The sequence below is a fragment of the Thamnophis sirtalis genome, unplaced genomic scaffold (genome assembly GCF_051295495.1).
Source record: "Thamnophis sirtalis isolate CommonGarterSnake01/CBP01778 unplaced genomic scaffold, rThaSir2_p1.2 scaffold_2, whole genome shotgun sequence".
In the NCBI taxonomy this organism is placed as follows: domain Eukaryota; kingdom Metazoa; phylum Chordata; class Lepidosauria; order Squamata; family Natricidae; genus Thamnophis; species Thamnophis sirtalis.
In genome coordinates this window covers 124546741-124565902 of record NW_028261382.1, presented here as the reverse complement: position 1 = coordinate 124565902, position 19162 = coordinate 124546741, and the positions used below count along the sequence as shown (strand labels likewise).

General features: G+C 40.1%; 1 protein-coding gene across 1 annotated transcript in view; it reads left to right on the top strand.

The window, feature by feature from the left end:
- The first annotated feature begins 9118 nt into the window (after nt 1-9118).
- Nucleotides 9119-19162, top strand: part of LAPTM4B (lysosomal protein transmembrane 4 beta) — a 48002-nt gene continuing 37958 nt past the window's right edge. Inside the window, exon 1 of the mRNA XM_014068324.2 lies at nt 9119-9446. Within this exon, the coding sequence (XP_013923799.1) occupies nt 9345-9446 (102 nt within the window). The 5' untranslated portion in view covers nt 9119-9344. The remainder of the gene's footprint in view (nt 9447-19162) is intronic.

The window sequence follows — 19162 nt, the reverse complement described above, 5'->3', positions numbered from 1 at the left end:
AATAATAGCCTTTATAACCAGATATACTTGATATCTTTTTATGACACAAACAGGGCAAGCCAACTAAACATAGTGAAAGCCCATGAAATGTTTTCCAAGAAGTAATTTTATTTGGTTATACAACTTTACCCAAATTTTAATATGTGATAAAAGAATCAATGCATATTTAAGTTTTCTTTTAGGCTTTGCAGTACTAATCAGTATATTGGAGTGAGAAATGGGTGAAGTTGGATGAAAACATACAGATTTTTTAATATTAAAAATTATATATTTACTACAGATATGAAGATTCCACATCTATACAGAAATGTCTTTTAAGCTTTGCTCTTTAATATTTTTTAAAATTACATACCTTTTCAGTTCCTTGCATGAATGCTAAGTTTCAGGTCAGTCTTCCAATTCTTCTAAATTCAAATTTAAATCACCTCCTGACATCAGGGGCAATAGGCTGCAGGTGTGAATTTATACAGAAGTTTATATTTTTCTTGGGAAGTCAGAGCCAACTTCATCTGCAAAGCACCTGCCCCAAACTTGCTGTCAACATGGCATAACAGGTTGGTTTGACATGTTTGTCTTGACTTTATGTCTTAAGATTCTGTTTTTTAAAGCAACAGTGAGAAAGAAAATGTTTTGCATTAGATCTGTAATACACACTGTAATACACTCTGCTAAGTTTAAACACTTTGGGACATGGCATAAGTGGCATATACAATTCCTTTTTATAACAAAAGTGTTTTAATTGTGTAGATAATGTGATTTTTTTTAAAAAAAGTTAATCTAGATAGGGTTATAAATGCAGACACTTACATAATTTTCCATTGAAAATGCATCATAATTACCTTCAGAGGAGGCAGGTCTCGCTAAGTGACTGGTTGTAAGTAAGAGTTCTTACCTGTGATCAATCAACCACTTTTTGCCTTCCTCCAGCAATGTTCTAGACATCTCTTGTGCCATTTCCTCTCTGATAGCTTGTCAGTAAACCATGGTGTTCTTAGATCTCCATGCATAGAGTCCACACAGATGCAACTCAATCCAAGCCCCCATCACATGATCTTTCCAAGCCGAGACAAGAGCATCTTTTGGACTGTGTGCCGTAAATTCCCATATTTCCATGAATATTCCAAAACTTTGACATCAATGCAATTGAAGACATTTCCATAATCCATGAAGCACATACTGAGTTCTTTTGCATATTCTTTGACTTTTTCAATTATCCAGTGTGCATCAGCAATAATCGTAATATCCTTAGATGGCCCAAATCTGGCCTAGAGGTTATTACTCTGAAGCAACATGCATAAAGGCGGAAACTAGATTTGCCTGTAGTATGTAGTATAGTATTCTGATGTAAGAACACAATTCAATGTAAATATAGCATAGTGGTTTCACTATCAGTTTAGATTGCACAGAACTAAATGTTCAAACACTGCACACACACACAAACCCTCAACCAGTTAGCAAATAGGCAATGCTTTTGTCTTGGCTTCTGTAAGCTATTTGCAATATAAATGGATTTATAGTTTAAAGAGTGTTATTCTAGTCCTTAGTAATTTGAACAAAACTCTATGGCCAGCACTCAGGATTTAAATTGTGTTCTTGCTGCATAAGGAGAAGATAATATTTTCAAAGCAAAAACTGTACCAGTAGTTTCAAGATATATGATTATGCAAAGTGCAGAGTTTGATATATAATAAACAAAATAGAAGAAATGCCAATAATAAGTAAAATTATTTAATTGTGCAGTATATGTCATTGCATATTTCTTTTTAAATAATGCTCTTCTTTTTACCATTTTGGAATTTTCTAGTCATAGAAGATCTCTATAGGGCACACACAACCTCATCCCAATTGTTGAAAATCTTACTGAGGTTTTTGACTAACTGTATGAAACTATGAAAACAGATTGAAACAGATTCTCAAGATAGCAGTAGACTTATATACCGCTTCATAGGCCTTTCAGGCCTCTCTAAGCGGTTTACAGAGAGTCAGCATATTGCCCCCAACAATCTGGGTCCTCATTTTACCCACCTCGGAAGGATGGAAGGCTGAGTCAACCCTGAGCCGGTGAGATTTGAACCGCTGACCTGCTGATCTAGCAGTAGCCTGCAGTGCTGCATTTAACCACTGCGCCACCTTGGCTCTTTCTAGATGCCAAATTTTGCACTCAATTTCTTATTTCAACTTGTTTGTAAGGTTTGTAAGATTTTGTAGACGTCAAGTCTACATGGTAGTTTCAAAATAATTAAGACATCATTTGGCAACCTCAAGGAAATTTAAGATTTAATAGAAGGAATTATTTCCTAATATTGGCACACACAAAAATTGAATATTGTTCAATTTAATATGATTCAAAAAAGTATCTCTTTTTTGCATCCACTTGAATCTGGCAGATAAAATGTCTGAATTACTGAAATGAGCAATGTAAATTAAGATCATATTTGGCTAGGCTGACTAAGCAGTGTTTACATGTGCATGAATGAATGTAACCAAGCCCGTGTTCAGACTTAGACTGGCAATGAAAGCAATGAAGCATGTGCATTTGCTCTTATTGCATCCGTCAGTTTCCATCCAGGTACCCTGTTCAGAATTACTTGGATCCTGTTAGGGAAGGAAGGGTGGAATAATATGTATTCAGGCATTCAAATACATTTCAATATCTTCAGACAGTTGTGACAAGTTTGTGTGAATGTTTACAAATAATGTCATTCCTATTGGCTTAAGATTCCATGCAATTTGCACAGAGTCAAGATAGTAGAGGCTATGTCTTGCCATAAGAACAACTTTATTGTCACTTTGAATGTACACTAAGCTGCATACATTAAAATGAATTTTTATTGCATACAGTTCTCAAAGGGTCACCACCTCCAATATGAGTTGGATTTTTGCAATCTTGTGATGCCTGAGGGAATGGATATGGTTTTCTAGGAATACGTTCCTGGCATCATTAGGTGGACCTATGCCCAACCAGGCCCCTCTGATTTTCTCAAGTGGGGTAGGAATTCAGGTGGATTGGAGAGACGAAAAATTCCTCTTTGATGGAGGATGAGGTACCATCAACTTGAAAGAGGTAGTCCCAACTAAAGTCCCAACAGATAGTCCCAACTAAAGACAACAATTTGGACTGAAACGTCCATTGGTAAGCAATGTGGTCTTTGAGTCATGCCAGATTTTATGGCCTTTTTCAGTGTCATTATTAAACAAGTCACTATGGTTGTTAATTGAATCACGTGGTCATTAAGCAACAGCTTTTCCATTGAGTTTGGTTGTCAGAAGCCAGCTAGGAAGGTCACCAATGGCGATTGTGTGAACCATCATAAATACATGCTGATTGCTAGGTGCTCCCAATTTTGATTGTATAACTGGAGGAACACTGCAATGGTTTAAGCATGAAGAATGGGTGTAAATCACTTTTATTCAGCACAGTTGTAACTTCAAACAGTTGCAAAATGAAAGCTCGTAAGTCAAGGACTACCTGTACTTTGTCTCTGAAAGAAACCATCTCTTGATCTACTTCCTTTTTGCAAAAAGATTCTGGAGAAGTTGACAGGATGTCAGAGAAAGAAAATTCCAGATAAAGCAGATTATCTAGATCCATTCCAGTCAGATTCAGACCTGAACATGGATTTGAGATCATATTAATGACTCTTCTTGGCAGCCATTTGGATTGCCCTCAAAAGCTGGAAGCAATCATTTTATGACTGGGCATTTTACAACTGGTACCCACTGGGGTAGAGCAGTAAAGCTTTGGTTGCCCTAATGTACCACAAAGCTTATGTCTCCCCATGTTGATTAATGTATAAATAAAACCACTAGGAGATCTTATCTTTTGGTTTGTGTCCAGGTGTCATCAGAGTGTCAATAATTCTTGATTTAACATTGCTACATCAGACTATGCCAAAAATGCTGCGGAAATTCCAGAATTTCCTAACCAACTATGCTGGAATTGAAAGAGGGAAATCTGGGACATCTTAAAGCTGCCAAGGTTGAGAAACACTGATCTGGTCAATGGAACTTATGAGAGACTGAATGAGACAAAACAATCTAAAACTGAATTCTAGCAAGACAGATAGTTTTTCAGAAACTTCTGTGCTCTCAATTCCAGTGACATTATGGATGGGACAATGAAAGAGCAGGATTTTGAGGTTCTCCTGGACTCTGCTTCTGCTAGAGGAAGAAGAGATCATAGCGAAGATAGCTTTTTCCCATCTTCAGCTTTAGATCAGTAATAAATCTTCTTGGACAGTTAAGTCCTGGCAACAGTGACTCATACCTTCATTATCTTACAATTACAGTATTGCAACACACACGCACTACCTGGGGCTGTTTATGAAGGTGACTCAGATGCCACAATTTATACAAACTGCAGAGATGAGGCCTATTATCCTATTGCACAGTATAATTTATGCTTCAGTACTTGTGCTACTTATGTATACATTTCTGAGCCCAGTTCAAAATGCTGGTCATCTTCTATATATATATAAATGGCCGGGTGTGGGTGTGGGTGGGTGTTCCAGCATAACTCTGGAACGCCTTGAGCAATTTAAACCAAACTTGGAACACAGATGATTTACTCTCTGGAAACAAATACTGTGGGGGGCAAGACACCCCTAACACTCCTCAGAGTATGTGTGTGGGGGGGATGGGGTTCGTTCCAGCATAACTATGGAACGCCTGGGCCGTTGAAATGAAAAGGAATGAATTATATCTATAGTGTCAAATCACAGTACTTTTGACAGTGATAGTGTGAATTTTGGATTCAAGTTCGTGTGTATGTGTATCTGTGTGTCGGTGTTCCAGCATTATTTTGACTTGACACAATAGATATAATTCATTCCTTTTCCTGTCTAATACAGGATTAGCATAAATAAATACTCGGGCAACGCCGGGTTATCAGCTAGTTACCTATAAATATGGCATAATATCAAGTTGTTTTAGGGTCTGTCACCTTCAAAATGATTCTTCCACTTCCACAGTTAGACTTCTCTATCATAGCCTGAAATTTAGGATTATTTTGTTCCTAAAAGTACTCCTGATTCCTTCCCCCCCCCATCTTTTTTTTTTCTTTTTGGTCTCCCACAAAGCTGTCAAAATTATTTCATATAGACTTTGCAGGATAGTAGTGATCTGAGCTGTTATTAAAATTCATTGTTGGCAGTTTTATATTTCATATTTATTTATGCCATAAACTATCCAGAACCATGAGATTGTCAATATACAAATAACTGCAATAAATAAATTTTGGGAGAAACATTATAGAAAAAAATGGCCCCCGTATGGCTTTTCTTTAGATGCTATAAGCATAGTGACTTACAACCATGCTAAAATGGAGCTCAAACCAAGGATCTTTGATACACATAATCAATCTGATTAGAGCAGGATATATGGAGAATCTGTTTAGGTGCAGAGATTTAGCAGAAATGACCAGATATGTAACTTAAGCCAGTTCCCAGTGCTAATTATTATAGAATAATGTCATTAGCACATTTTAATGCATTTCACTGAACATTTCCCAAGGAAAATAGACAAGCCTGTCTACTCACATCACAACTGAAATAATGGTTTATATTTTATATAATGGTATTGTGAATATTATAAGGATATACTTACTATGTCCTTTCTTTTTATCTGACTTATGTTTTATTTATTTATTAAATTATTAAATTTATTTATTTATTAATTTAGAGGCCGCCCAATCCCGAAGGACTAGCTTACTAATTACCAATTAATTGTCTTTGCATGAATGTATGAGATATTGCTCGGAAAGATCACTAAGATTATTTGATGTTTGCTATTCAAGGCTGTCAATGAAGACAGCTTGCTTCTTATAGGAACAAAACCATGGATGGAAATAAAGCTAAATTATTTCATATCATGGACACTCAACAGAAATACATTTGTGGAGTTGATTGCTTCACATGGAAAATACTACTTTTTTTCCTAAATAAAAATATGTTAATAGGCATTACATTCCAGATTAGAGCAGCTGATCTAGTATGATTTCTTTAGTTCTAGGTTGCTTCTCTCCTTGATTAGTTTCCACCCATTGCTTCTTGTCCTGCCCTCAGGTGCTTTGGAGAATAGCTTGACTCCCTCTTCTTTATGGCAACCCCTGAGATATTGGAACACTGCTATCATGCCTCCCTAGTCCTTCTTTTCATCAGACTAGACATACCCAATTCCAGGAACTGTTCTTTATGTGTTTTAGCCTCCAGTCCTCTAATCATCTTTGTTGCTCTTCTCTGCACTCTTTCTAGAGTTTCCACATCTTTCTTTCATTGTGGCTACCAAAACTAGATGCAGTATTCCAAGTGTGGCCTTACCAAGGCATTATAAGGTGGTATTAATACTTCACGTGATTTTGATTCTATCCCTCTGGTATGGTTTAATGCAGTTTTATTCCCCAACTAGTTGACTATTAGAGTATAGACTACAAACTTATGTCATCTCAAACATATGACTATAATTGGGATCAAAATTTTGGCAAGGCAGCTGTTGACTGAGTCATGCCTGATTTTATAACCTTTTTGTCACAGTGGTTAAGCAAATCATTACACTTGTTAAGTAAATCATGTGATCATTAAATAAATCAGGCTTCCCCCACTGACTCTGCTTGTTGGAAGCCAGCTAGGAAAGCTTCAAATGGTGATCACATGATCCTGGAAGACTGCAACCATCATAAATATGCCAGTTGCCAAGTGCCTGAATTTTGATCAGGTGACTGAGAGGATGCTGCAACAGTTGTAAATTGAGAGGACCAGTCACAATTGTAAATTGAGAGGACCAGTGACTTACGTCACTTTTTTCATTGCCATTGAAACTCTGAAAGAGTCTCTAAACAAATGATCGTAAGCCGAGAATTATCTATACAGTTTTCCATAAAGGATGATGGGAGATGTAATATACACATCTGGACGAAAGTAGATTGGGAAAAGCTAAGTATTTTGTTTGAAATTATGTTGCTAGTATTTTGATGTATTCGTACAATGGAACATCTTCTGGAACTTGGATGGAAAAAAGAATGGGGGCAACTACTCCAATGATAAACTGGATGCCACGCAAAATATGGCTTAGTACTTTAACTAAGCAAATTGATCATTTTCCTTCAAGACAATAAAATAAAGATTGAAGTTTAAATACCCAGTTCTATAATGTGTCCAAAGACAAGATAGTGCAAGACAAGATAGCAAATAGAAATAAAAATCTCAGCACAAATTCTTGTCTAGATAGTTTGCCTGTTTTTACAGAAATGACCACTTTCCTAAGCAAAGCCCCCTGTGTTCCACTCAACTGGACTTCCCCCAGGTTCCTGGAAATTCCAGACTTTTGAGATTAAGATACAGTCAATACTTTTCCCAGCCTCTGTTCACAGATCATAATACCCAGAGGCTCCTTCCTCTCTTATTGGGAAAGAGAAAACCTCTTTGAAAATGAAGGAAGGAGCCAATCTTTTCTACATCCAGAACAGGCAGAGAAGGGGCTAATCTGGGCTCTATTCAAGAACAGCCATGACTCACTTATGTAATCGTGCACTGAATCTTTGAATCTGTTCTTTGGCAAGGAGGCTGCATGTACAACAAAAAGGAAGAAATCTAGCACATTTCAACAAGGGCAGACTTCTGTTTGTCATAATGAATAAATAGCCCAACTTTTAAGCGGAGAGATGGAAGAATTCACACAAAACACTGGGCTAAAATGTGATCGGCTAATTTGTAGTCACTTTGTCTTCTGACAACCCAACACCATGAAGTTGACTTTAATTGTGGGGTTGAAAAAAAGAGAGCTGAATCCTAGGAATAAGGATTAGTGAAGTAAAGATTGTCCTCGCTTTATGACCACAATTGAGCCCAAAATTTCTGTGGTTAAGTGAGACATTTGTTACGTGAGTTTTCCCCCTTTTATGACTTTTCCTGCCACTATTGTTAAGTAAATCACTGCAATTGTTAAGTTAGTAATGAGGTTAAGTGAATCCGGCTTCCCCATAGATTCTGCTTGTCGGAAGTTCGCAAAAGGGATCATATGATCCTGGGACTCTGCAACCATCATGAATATGAACCAGTCGTCAAGCATCTGAGTTTTGATCAAGTGACTATGCAGATGCTGCCACGCTCATGAGTGTGAAAAAAGGGCCGTAAGTCACTTTTTTCAGTGCCGCTGTAACTTCAATCGCTCAATGAATTGTTGTAAATTGAAGACTACCTGTACAGATGATGGGGGCTTAAGTTAAACATTCCCCCGCACATGCGTGCTAGTAATTTCTGACTCTAGGGGCAATGCTCATCTTCATTTCTAAGCTGAAAAGCCAGCGCTGCCAAAGATGTCACTGTGGTCATGGGGCCACCAAAGGCACATGGAATACTGTTACCTTCCCACCAAAGGTGGTTCCTATTTTTTTTCTACTTGCATTTTTTTTATGTGCTTTCGAACTGTTAGGTTGGCAGAAGCTGGGACAAGTAATGGGAGCTCACTCGGTTACACGGTGCTAGGGATTCAAACCACTGAACTGCCACCCTTCTGATCGACAAGCTCAGTGTCTTAGCCACTGAGCCTTTGATGGGGGCTGATCATAACATTAAAAAAGCCTTCAGATAATTTAGAGTAGAATAGAATAGAATCTGGAAGAGACCTTGGAGGTCTTTTAGTCCAGCCGACCTGCTCAAGCGGGAGAACCTATACAATCTCAGGCAAATGACTGCCTAGTCTTTTCTTAAAAACCTCCAGCGATGAAGCACCCGAAAGGCAAGCTGTTCCATTGGTTAATCGTCCTCACTGTTAGGAAGTGTCTCCTTAATTCCGGCTTGCTTCTCTCTTTGATCAGTTTCCAACTATTCTTTCTTGTCCTGCCCTCTGGCGCTTTGCAGAATAACCTCCTTAGAAACCGCACAATTCCTTTCGAAGCCATTGCCCGCTTGCCAGGCCGAAAGATCTGCCTTGAGGCAGGCTCGCAGCTTTTGGGGAGCGTTCCGCCCCTGCCTAGCTGTTCCCCGGCTCCCCCTGACCCCCCGCGGCCCATTCACCCTTCCGCCTGGGGAGCGTTTTGCCGCCTTTGGCTGAGCCGGTCTTGGGGTCCGAAGGCTCCGCCCCTCCTCCTCTTTGGCAGGCTAGAAAGCCCGATGACGTAATGGAACAGAGGGTTCCCCACCTCCACCCGCCTCTCCAGCTGATAGAAGGCGCTGCTGGCTGCGTCCTCGCCTTTTCCTCTGGAGGTGTTGCGCCAGGAGAAGCTACTCCTCAACCCCGGCCAGGCTCCGAGCGGCTTTTCCCTCTCGCTCTCCGGCGGTCCTTAAGGGAGAAACCTGGCGCTTGGGCATCGCTGCGAAAGGGCCCGGGAGGCGGTTCCGAAAGACGCGATGAAGATGCTGGGTTCGCCTTGGACTCGATTCTACTCCAACAGCTGCTGCTTGTGCTGTCACGTCCGCACGGGGACCATAATCCTGGGAATCTGGTATTTGGTAAGGGTCGGCGGGGGCTAGAATCGAACGGCGGGGGTCAAGGAGGCCAATAGCCGAGCTGGTTCGCTCTTCTTCTTCTTCTTCTTGGGGAGGGGAGGGGGGGACACTTGGAACCGCACGTCCTCGGATGCCCCCTTCCCCTTGCCACCCCCCCCCAAAAAAAAATTCATGGCGCCAACCTCCCCAGATCAGAGAAGTGGCGCAACGCAAACGGTCTCGCTTTCCCGAGGATGGGGACTGATGTCAAAGGAAGAAGGACAAGGTCGCTGTCCCTTGAAAAAGCGGGGCGGGGGAGAATTGCTCTGTACTTCTGAGGCTGCGCTGTAGATTTGATTAAATGCAGTAAAATAATCAGTAGGGTTAGATTCAGAATTCGACTTTTGCAAAGTATGGGGGGCATGGGGTTTCCTTCTCTCTGCCTTCCTTTCTGCTCTTCCTCTGGTGCAGGGATCCGCAACCTTTTGGACCACTAAATTAATAATTTTAAATCCCGGGGACCACTAATATGATTTTTTTAAAAAAAGATAAATAGCATTTAGCGCAATATTAAAAAATGCAAATAATTTTTCTGTGGACCTCCAAAATTTTCTCATGGACCATCAGTTGGGGCTGCTGCTCTGATGAACTGGGCTAAGCCAGGTCCCATCTTCAGAAAACCAGAGGCTGGGAACCCCACTACCACCACCACCACCATCCAGTCTTCATCCCGCCTCTCTGTTCTGCTGACCACAGACACCATCACCAGCTTCTTCTGCTCTTTCTCTGGACAGCGGGGCAGTTGTGAATTGGATCTAGGGAATCCTAGCTCATCTTCTCTCAAACCCCATCTCTTTTATCTTGGACTCTTCCCCTCACCCCTTGAACCTGATCCTCTTTGCTGCCCTGCCCAGGAAAAAGAGACTTCCTTCCCATCTCTGTATTAGTTGGTGAGGGGGGTGGAAGGAGCTGCTGCTCCTTTGGACTGCAAAAATCCTGACCATCTTTTGTTGGTAGCCAAAAGCTCTTTTTGCAGCCCAGATCTGGTAGCCCACAAATACACACCCTCAGGGGTGAAATTCCAGGACAATCAGCCTCAAGCTAACCAAGCTTTTTAGAGTAATGTATTTAGTTTGTTGTGAGCTAGATAATGCCTTGGTCTTTGTTAAATTATAGCCACCTTTTATTCAGTCTGCTACACTGAATTATGCTTGGTTCAGTTAACTATGGATGGATAGAGACAGAGTTGAGAGATATAGAGATGAGAATGGGGGAGAGGTCTCAGTCTGGTACATCTGACCCCAATTCATTAGAAGAATATAAAGGAAGCCAGGGAGCAAGGATGCCTGTTTGTACCGTTTTTGCTTTGGGAAAGGGATTCTAATTCTTCCTGAAGGATCTGGAAAAAAAAGAATCCACTTTGCTTCAAATTTAATCAAATTCAAATTTACATTGCAGCCAGAAGATCACAAAAAATGTTCTTACGGAGCAGGAAAAGATGGCCAAACAGCCTACTTCCACTTGGCAGGCCTCATCCATGCATAAATAAATTCTAAGCTTTTACTTAGCAGGAGAACTTGGTGCAGGTTTCCCCACCCTTCTACTCTTCTCCAGGATGCTTGGCAGATTCCATCCCCCTTTTGTTATTCTGTCCTCCTTCTCCCTGTCTGCTCCAGCTGGTTTCCAATATCTTGGCTCCTTGCCTTGCAAATTGGCATCTTGCCCATTCTAGCAGACACTTGCATCTTTTCAGCCGAGACTTCTGTGGGATGCTGACTTCAGCAGCTAAGGCTGCTTTTCAAAAGAGAAGTTATTTCTGGAGAGCTTAACCGTCTAAAGAGTCATTAGCAACATAATTCTTTTTGAGATGCAGTAATGCCCTTCCTGCTATTTGTAACCCTACAGGCAGTTTCCTTCCTCTTTTTATAGAGAGACCATAAAATATTCTAGGTGAAGCATTTAGGGAGCACATCAGAAAAACAAAGGCAGAATAAAATCCATAAGTTACCTGACTTAGTAGGTAATGATTTGAAAGCAGTGAATAAGGTCGGGTTTCCTTTCCCCCCTGAATTGTTCCTATTCTGAATAACTGGTGTCTGTGTGAGAGAGATGGGGGGGGGGATAATATCTATTCTGGAGGAAAGGCAGGATATAAAGCCAATAAATAAATCAATAATTAATTATAAATCATGCTAAAACTATTATCCACACCCTCCTTAGCAGGTGTGTATAAAATTAATAACAGACGTTGAAAAAGTCACAAAAGTGATCCATATCTGAGCTTCAAACACATGGAAAGAGCCGCATATCTGATATTCATTTAAAGAATAGCAGAGAGTGAGATAGGCAGAGATAATCGCCTGGAAGAACAACTTATCAAAATTTAATGTGCCACTTTTTAGAAGAACCTTGGTTGCAGGTGGATGGAAGAGGCTTTATAGCACTTGCAGATTTATATACCACTTCAGAGTGCTTTACAGCCCTCTCTAAGTGGGCTGTACAAATATCAGCCTATTGCCCCCAATAATTTGGGTCCTCATTTTACCCACCTTGGAAGGATGGAAGGCTGAGTCAACTGTGAGCCTGGTGAGATTCGACCTTCAAATTGCAGACAGACAGCAGTCAGCAGATGTAGCCTGCAGTACTGCACTGTAACCACTGCACCACCACGTCTCATATGCATTGCAGCAGAAGGTCATGGCAGTGTAATTGTGGATTTACTTATCCTCATGGTACACATGATCCAATCAAAAGCAGCTCCTCCCAGGTTCCAGGGCTTCTCAGGAGGAGACTTAAGAATGTACATCCTTAAGAGCAGCTGTTCCCTGTCCTCTTTATCTGAGACTGAGTTCACTCAATTAATTAGGCTGTTCCATCTGTATTATCTGTTGAACTTTTATTGCCATCTATTATCCCTTATAAGAATTATGTGGCCCATGGTCATCCAATGAGTACCCACCTACTGTAAGTCGGCATTTAAATACGGATCGCAATAGATGAAGCTTAATTTTCTATATAGTAGAACTTCTGGTCACAACCATAATTTGTTCCAAAACTTTGGTCGCAAACTGATTTGGGGTTGACCCGAACCTAATTTTGGAAATTTGGCACTTACCCAAAAAAAATTGGCGTGGAAGGGGAAGTCAGTCATGAAAAAAAAATGTGAATTTTTTGGTTGGAAGCCAATTTGGTTGTAGTCAGAAGCGTTTGTGACCAGAGGTCTACTCTACATGCTTCTATGCATCTTGCTCTCACTGTATAAGTTTGGGCTGCACATAGATTTTAATGCAGGAATGTTTGGTCTTTTTGTAACGTATCTTGGTATATGTGGAGCTAGCATATAAGAAAGATATTTTTTATTAGAATAAGAGGCTAAGATGAATGAGGGATTCCAATACTGTAGACATGTTGTCCATCTCCATGTCTCTGAACAACAGCACAGAAATAGTCTTTCAGTGCCTTCTTCTAGAACTTATTTTGATATCACAACCTGTTTTTATAACCTGAAGGTTTTCTTTTTAACAGCCAAAGTCATTATGTCCTGCCCCCATGGCTGGCTAGCTTGGGGATTCTGGGAGTTGAAGTCCACAAGTCTTAAAGTTCTCAAGTTTGGACACCCCTGCTCTAGATAAACTGGAAGTCCAACAGATTAGAAGTCAGCCCATATGGGATCCCATCTTGTTAGTATCTTGCTTGTATTAAAGGAAAAGAATTTTCTATAAATTAATCAGCTAAGATTTCTAAGATTTATTTGAGAGTCAACAATTATGTTTTTCACTTTGTGTAGATCAAACCATTTTCAAGCCAGGAATGATGTATCATGGATTGATGTTTGATATATTTATTGACATTGGGGGAGGGGATTTTTAAAAGGCAAATTTTGCCTTTTATATTGCAACCTTCCCTGATCAGGCAGTCTTCCAATTTGTTCAACTACAACACATCTGAACAGGTTAAAATTGGATAAGGTTTCAATATGACATTTTGATTTAATATACAGATCTGCACATTTTAGGAATCTTGTACAACCATTCCATAGCTATAAAAGAGACTCTGTACCATAGAATAAGCAAGAAATTGATTTAATTTTTTTTCTGAAAGTTAATTGGCTTACTAGAGCTACATTAAAATTATTAAAAGCATATGAAGTTAGAATATTCAGAGTGTTAAAAAAAATCCATTCCACACCCTATTTCACTTTCAGTAGATATGTGATCTTGTAGTAAAACCTTAATTTTTTCCTGTAAATTTCCGGAAGCTTTTTGTAGAATTGCATGTGTTATAACTTTGCATTCAGATCAAATCTCTGGCCTAAGAATAATTGGCCTCCAGGCCTATCTTTAAAAAAGCTTTTACAAATGTTTATGAATGAACTGTTCAGATATGAAATGGCTTGATGATGGCTATTCTGATATTATGGAGTTATATTGAGTGCTATTAAGAATACTTTCTGTCTGGACATCATCTCCTGTGAATATTTATTCAGGATAGGAAATGGATGTGAGCCATTCTGAAATGCAATATAAGTTGATGTTAATTCAACTTACAGATGCACTTATTTAAAAAGGATAAGAAAATGCTTTTTACTTGCTGCCTCATCTTATTATAAAGAGGAAAAAAAAAAGAACAACCAGAATGTAAGGGATTAAAACTGACACTCTGCCAGGAAATGTTATTCTTTCTACAATGGCACTATATTAAAATGCATTATTTATTTTCTGATTTCAAGTGACTTATTTGTAAGCTTGCAGCCAAAAGGCAGGATTTATTTATGCACTGCATTTATGTATAACTGTCCAAGTCAAAGAACATGTCTGTGGGCAGCTTACAAAGGGCACAATAAAGTGAATAATATGTGAACGTTTGGGCTGACCTTAGCCATTCTTAAAAACTAAAAAGGATACATCTGTTAATACAGTACAGGGATAATAGAATAGCCTTTATTGTCATTGTACATCATGTATACAATGAAATTGGTTTTTGCCTCACTGGTGTAATCCATGACAAAAAATACATAAATAGTATAAAGAATAATCTCTATGCAAGTAATTAGGGGGGAAAAATGAAAGAAAAGAAAGAAAAAGAAAAACTAGTCATATGTTTCCACGTGTGCATGGAGTGATTGTGGTTGTGTTTAAGAGTCTGACAGCCCAAGGATGGAAACTATTTTTAAACCTATTTGTTCGGCTGGCTATGCTTTGATGTCTTCTGCCCGATGGTCGAAGTGCAAAGAGACACTGACCTGGCGATGTCATCCAGTCGTGTTAGAGGGCAACCAATGGTTTCTTGTGCCGAATTGATCATTCTCTGTAGTGCCCTTCTGTCCATAGCAGCAGGATAAGAAACCTTTACAGGAAATTATCAAGGATATTATGGTGTGATAATACACTGACAATATTCATACCTGGAAAATTGACAGGGATATCTCAAAATAGCTTGCCTTAATATATTTGTTTGCTTATTATCATTTTATACAGCCACTTCTCCAAAGGACTTTCAATAGGAAGAGAGGTGGTAAATGAAACAAATCTATAAAAATGCTGAGTAGTAAATTGATTTAAGCTAATCATCTGAGATAATTAGGCTGCCTGGTATTGAATAAATGACTTTCTTTCCACCCCAGTTCTCTAAGGATATATTATAGTGTTCAAAATAACTGTTAATGTGGGATGTTCAAGAGACTCCCAAAATCAGAGAGAGGGCTGGAACAGCTTGGAGTGGCTTGAGTAGGAATGCTGCATTCTCACCAGTTAGGTATGTTGGGACTATGACAGGGGTGGGTTCCTACTAGTGCTAACCTCTTCTATAGAAGAGGTTCCACAAATCTACAGTGCCTTTTAGAATCGGTTCCAGCTCCCTCCCTCCACCCGTCCGCACATCATCAAGATGAAGAGCAAGAGGAAGAATTCTGTGAGTTGAAGTCCACAAGTCTTAAAGCTGTCAAGTTTGAACACCCCTGGGGGTTTTTTTCTAAAGGGTTAGGGGTGCAAGGGTCTTGTGACTTGACAGCTTTAAGACTTGCACACTTCAATGCCAGAGTTCCTGAGCCAGCATGACTGGAGGAGGAATTCTGGGAGTTGAAGTTCACAAGTCTTAAAGCCAGGGACGTGCAGTCACTAGAGGCAAGGGAGGTGTGGCCTCACCAGTCATGAGGAAAAGGAAAGAATTTTAAAGAATTGTTTTTAAATAATTAAAGCCAAGGTAGTTGCTGCCAGATTCACAGTGACTTGGAACAGTGCTTTGTGTTAACCATAGGAGGAGGCCAGAGAACTAGGGGCCTCTTTTGCATAAGGAATTTTTCGCCTTTTAAGAGTTAAGCAAGAGTTAACAAGCAAAAAATTCCTTATGCAAATGAGGCACGTATTCTCTGTAGAGGGCATTTTTAGAGTTCTCTGGGAGCAACTAGCTCAGTCTGACAGAGCTCTGGCCTTTCATGAGGGGAGGGCAGGGCAGGGCAGGGATAAGCAGAGTTGAAATCGTCTCTGAAACAGCTGAAAAAGGTGCGTGTGTGGTGAGGGGGGAGGAATTCAAAAAGTTTGATCGGAAGGCAGCAGGGGAACAGCGGGTATGGCAGAGGAGCTGCTTTCAAGCCTTTGGAAAATATATCCAATCCAACTTCTGTGTTTGTGTTTGAGAGTGAGTGAATGAGAGAGGGATCGAAGTTCTCTGTGTGCGTGTGTCTGTTTGAGAGAGGGGGAGGGAGGGAAAGAGGGAGGAAGGAGGGGGAGGGAGAAGAAAAAGAATGGGAAAACTTATTTTGCAAGGGGGGGAAATGCTGTCACTTTAAACGGAACTGAGCATGCCTGGCTGTGGAATTCTGGGAGTTGAAGTCCACAAGTATAAAAAGTGCCTCACCAGGCCTAAAGCTGACCGCACGTCACTACTTAAAGCTGTCAAGTTTGAACACCCCTGGGTATTTTTTTCTAAAGGGTTAGGGCTGCAAGGGTCTTGTAACTTGACAGCTTTAAGACTTGCATGCTTCAAATGCCAGAGTTTCTGAGCCAACATTTTGGTTGCTAAGCAAGAGCGTTGTTAAGTGAGTTTCACCACATTTTACAAGTTGGCCATGTCCACCCAGTCACATGGCTGGCAAGCCACTCCCACCCGGTCACATGGCAGGCAAGCCACTCCCACAAAGCAGGCCACACATACAGAAAAAGTTCTAAAAAATTTTGAAACCCACCACTGGGCTATAAGTCTCGGCCAGCCTGGTTTAGAATTACGCTGGTTAGATTTCTGAGAATCGTAATCCTAGCAGATGCAGAGATGGTACAGGTAGCCTTACAACCATTCTTTTAGTGACCATTTGGCAACTGACTCAGATTTAGGACAGTTGCATTGTTCTGGGGGTCATGTGATCCCACCTTTTCCAACCTTCTGACAAGCAAAGTCAATGGGGAAGCCAGATTCACTTAAACCACTGTGTTACTACCTTAACACATGCAGTCATTCACTTAACAACTATGCACGACAGATGGTAAAATGGGGCAAAACTCATTTAAGAACTGTCTCACTTTTAGCAACAGTAATTTGGGGCTCAATTGTGGTCATAAGTTGAGGACAACCTGTAATAGATTGGGGAAAGCTGGAACTAATCCATTTTTAGTACCAAGTTTAGTACTTTAGGACTAAACAGAATAACTCACAGTCCTCTGAGAGATTCTTTAAATCCTGTATTTATAATATCTCAATTCTTCCCCCCCCCCCCTTTCTTCTGTAAAACTAACAGTAACTGGATTCTCAAGTATATATGTCCCATCTAAAGCTGATCAGGGAGAGACTTCTTTAGTATAAGTGTCCATAATAAGTCACAATGATATCAAAATTAGGATACTATACATCAAGGGTATCAAACTCAAGGCCCACAGGCTGGATCTGGCCCATGGGGCTGCCCTGGAAACAGCAAAGGACCGGCCCACGGAGCCTCTGCCAGTGAAAATGGAGCTCAGGAGGGCCACACGTGGCCCTCCTGAGCTCCATTTTTGCTGATAGAGGGTTGCAGGAGGCCATCACAGCCAAAAACGGAGTTCTCAGGCCACCAAAGGAACCCCCGAAATGAATGAGGTTGAGCTGGCCTTGCCCACCCTGGCCACACCCACCCCGGCTCCCTGAGGTTAAACACAACCCTGATACGGCCCTCAATGAAATCAAGTTTGACACCCCGCAGTACATTATCACAATGACATCGAAGTATTTAAATCACATTCTTTGCATGATGATGTCAAGATAAACATTTCTTTGTTTGCTGCCCCCTATAAACACTTTTTTAATTTAAACAACCAAAGATTTGCCTGTTTTCTCTGTATCTCCATGAGTACTATGCAAAATTTAACCCATATCTGGCAACACGTTCTTCTTCCCAACCCAGTCATGTAATCCAAAATAATCCTGCAGTTCTCCACCTAAAAGTATTAATCTACTAATGCGGCCTGGCTGGTAATACTATCTGTTATTTGTAGACTTGTGTTAGGTAGCAACAAACACTATCTATTTTCTCAGAGAAATCAGATAACTATATCTTTGTTCTTGGGTATTGTGAAAGTTAGTTCTCAGCGGTCAAAAATAAGTAATCTGATACTAGATCAGGCCATTACAAAAACCAGGAATGGGTGGAAACTTTAGCTGTTGCTCAAAAGAGAATGACTTCTAGTCCTTTATATACAGCAGGTGGGAAAAAGAGGCACAGAAGCCTAAACATTAATTGTAGTATAAATAGAACTTACTTTTGATACCGCTGAAATTCTTTTGGAATGGCTTCATAGATTTACTACCATACAATCAGTGGTGGGAGTCAGCCAGTTCGCACCACTTCAGGAGAACCGGTTGTTAACTTCCTGAGCAGTTTGGTGAACTGGTTGTTGGAAGAAATCATTAGGATAGAGAACCGGTTGTTAAATTATTTGAATCCCAACACTTCATACAGAGGTAATTCTCATCTAGCAACCACAATTGGGACTGGCAATTTGGTCATTAAGTGAAGCAATCACTAAACAAAACTGTGTCTAGGCTTACAATCCTGAAGTATTTTGTTTTGTTACTCAAGAAAGGCTGCTTCCTTGGTGTGCAGACAATTGCCACAAATTAATTTTTCATTAATTAAAAAAAAACAGCTTCTTTGCTGCAGCAACTCAAGCCCCGTTTTGAAGGGAAAAAAATCTAGAAACAGGCTTCAGTATTTTCAAACAGGGTTGAATGTTATGTCAAAATATTATGAAAGGTTGACCCTGCAGAAGAATTTGCTTTATGTTGGAGCATTTTTCCAGCTTTGCAATATCTTTCTTGAAGTGCCTGAACCAACATATGTTCATACCATCGATTTCTATAAAAGCATTTTTACTTTTGTTTCCTTTCTGAACAATTCCCAACATTTATCTTTTATTTATAGCACTACTTATTTATAGCGCTACTGGCTGGATCAATATTTTCTTTCCACAGACTGGAATTAATGAATGTCTGAATTTAGGGCTTTTTGACCCTGGTTTGTTTCTTTACATTTATTCACTTTGACCTGCAATTGCCAGTCCTTGTTTGCAGAGGTCTTTTTGAAGCTCTTTGCTGTTTCTCTGTGTATTAATCAGAGATGTCTAAAACCTTTCAAGCTCAACACAGGTTATGTTGACCTTATAACATTGCTCACAATCTGCCCTGGACATGCCAGAGGTATTCTTGAGTATAACATGTCAGTTTCGGGCTCAGAATATTTCTGGAACTATTGAAACTGCGTAAGAACACTTTCAGAA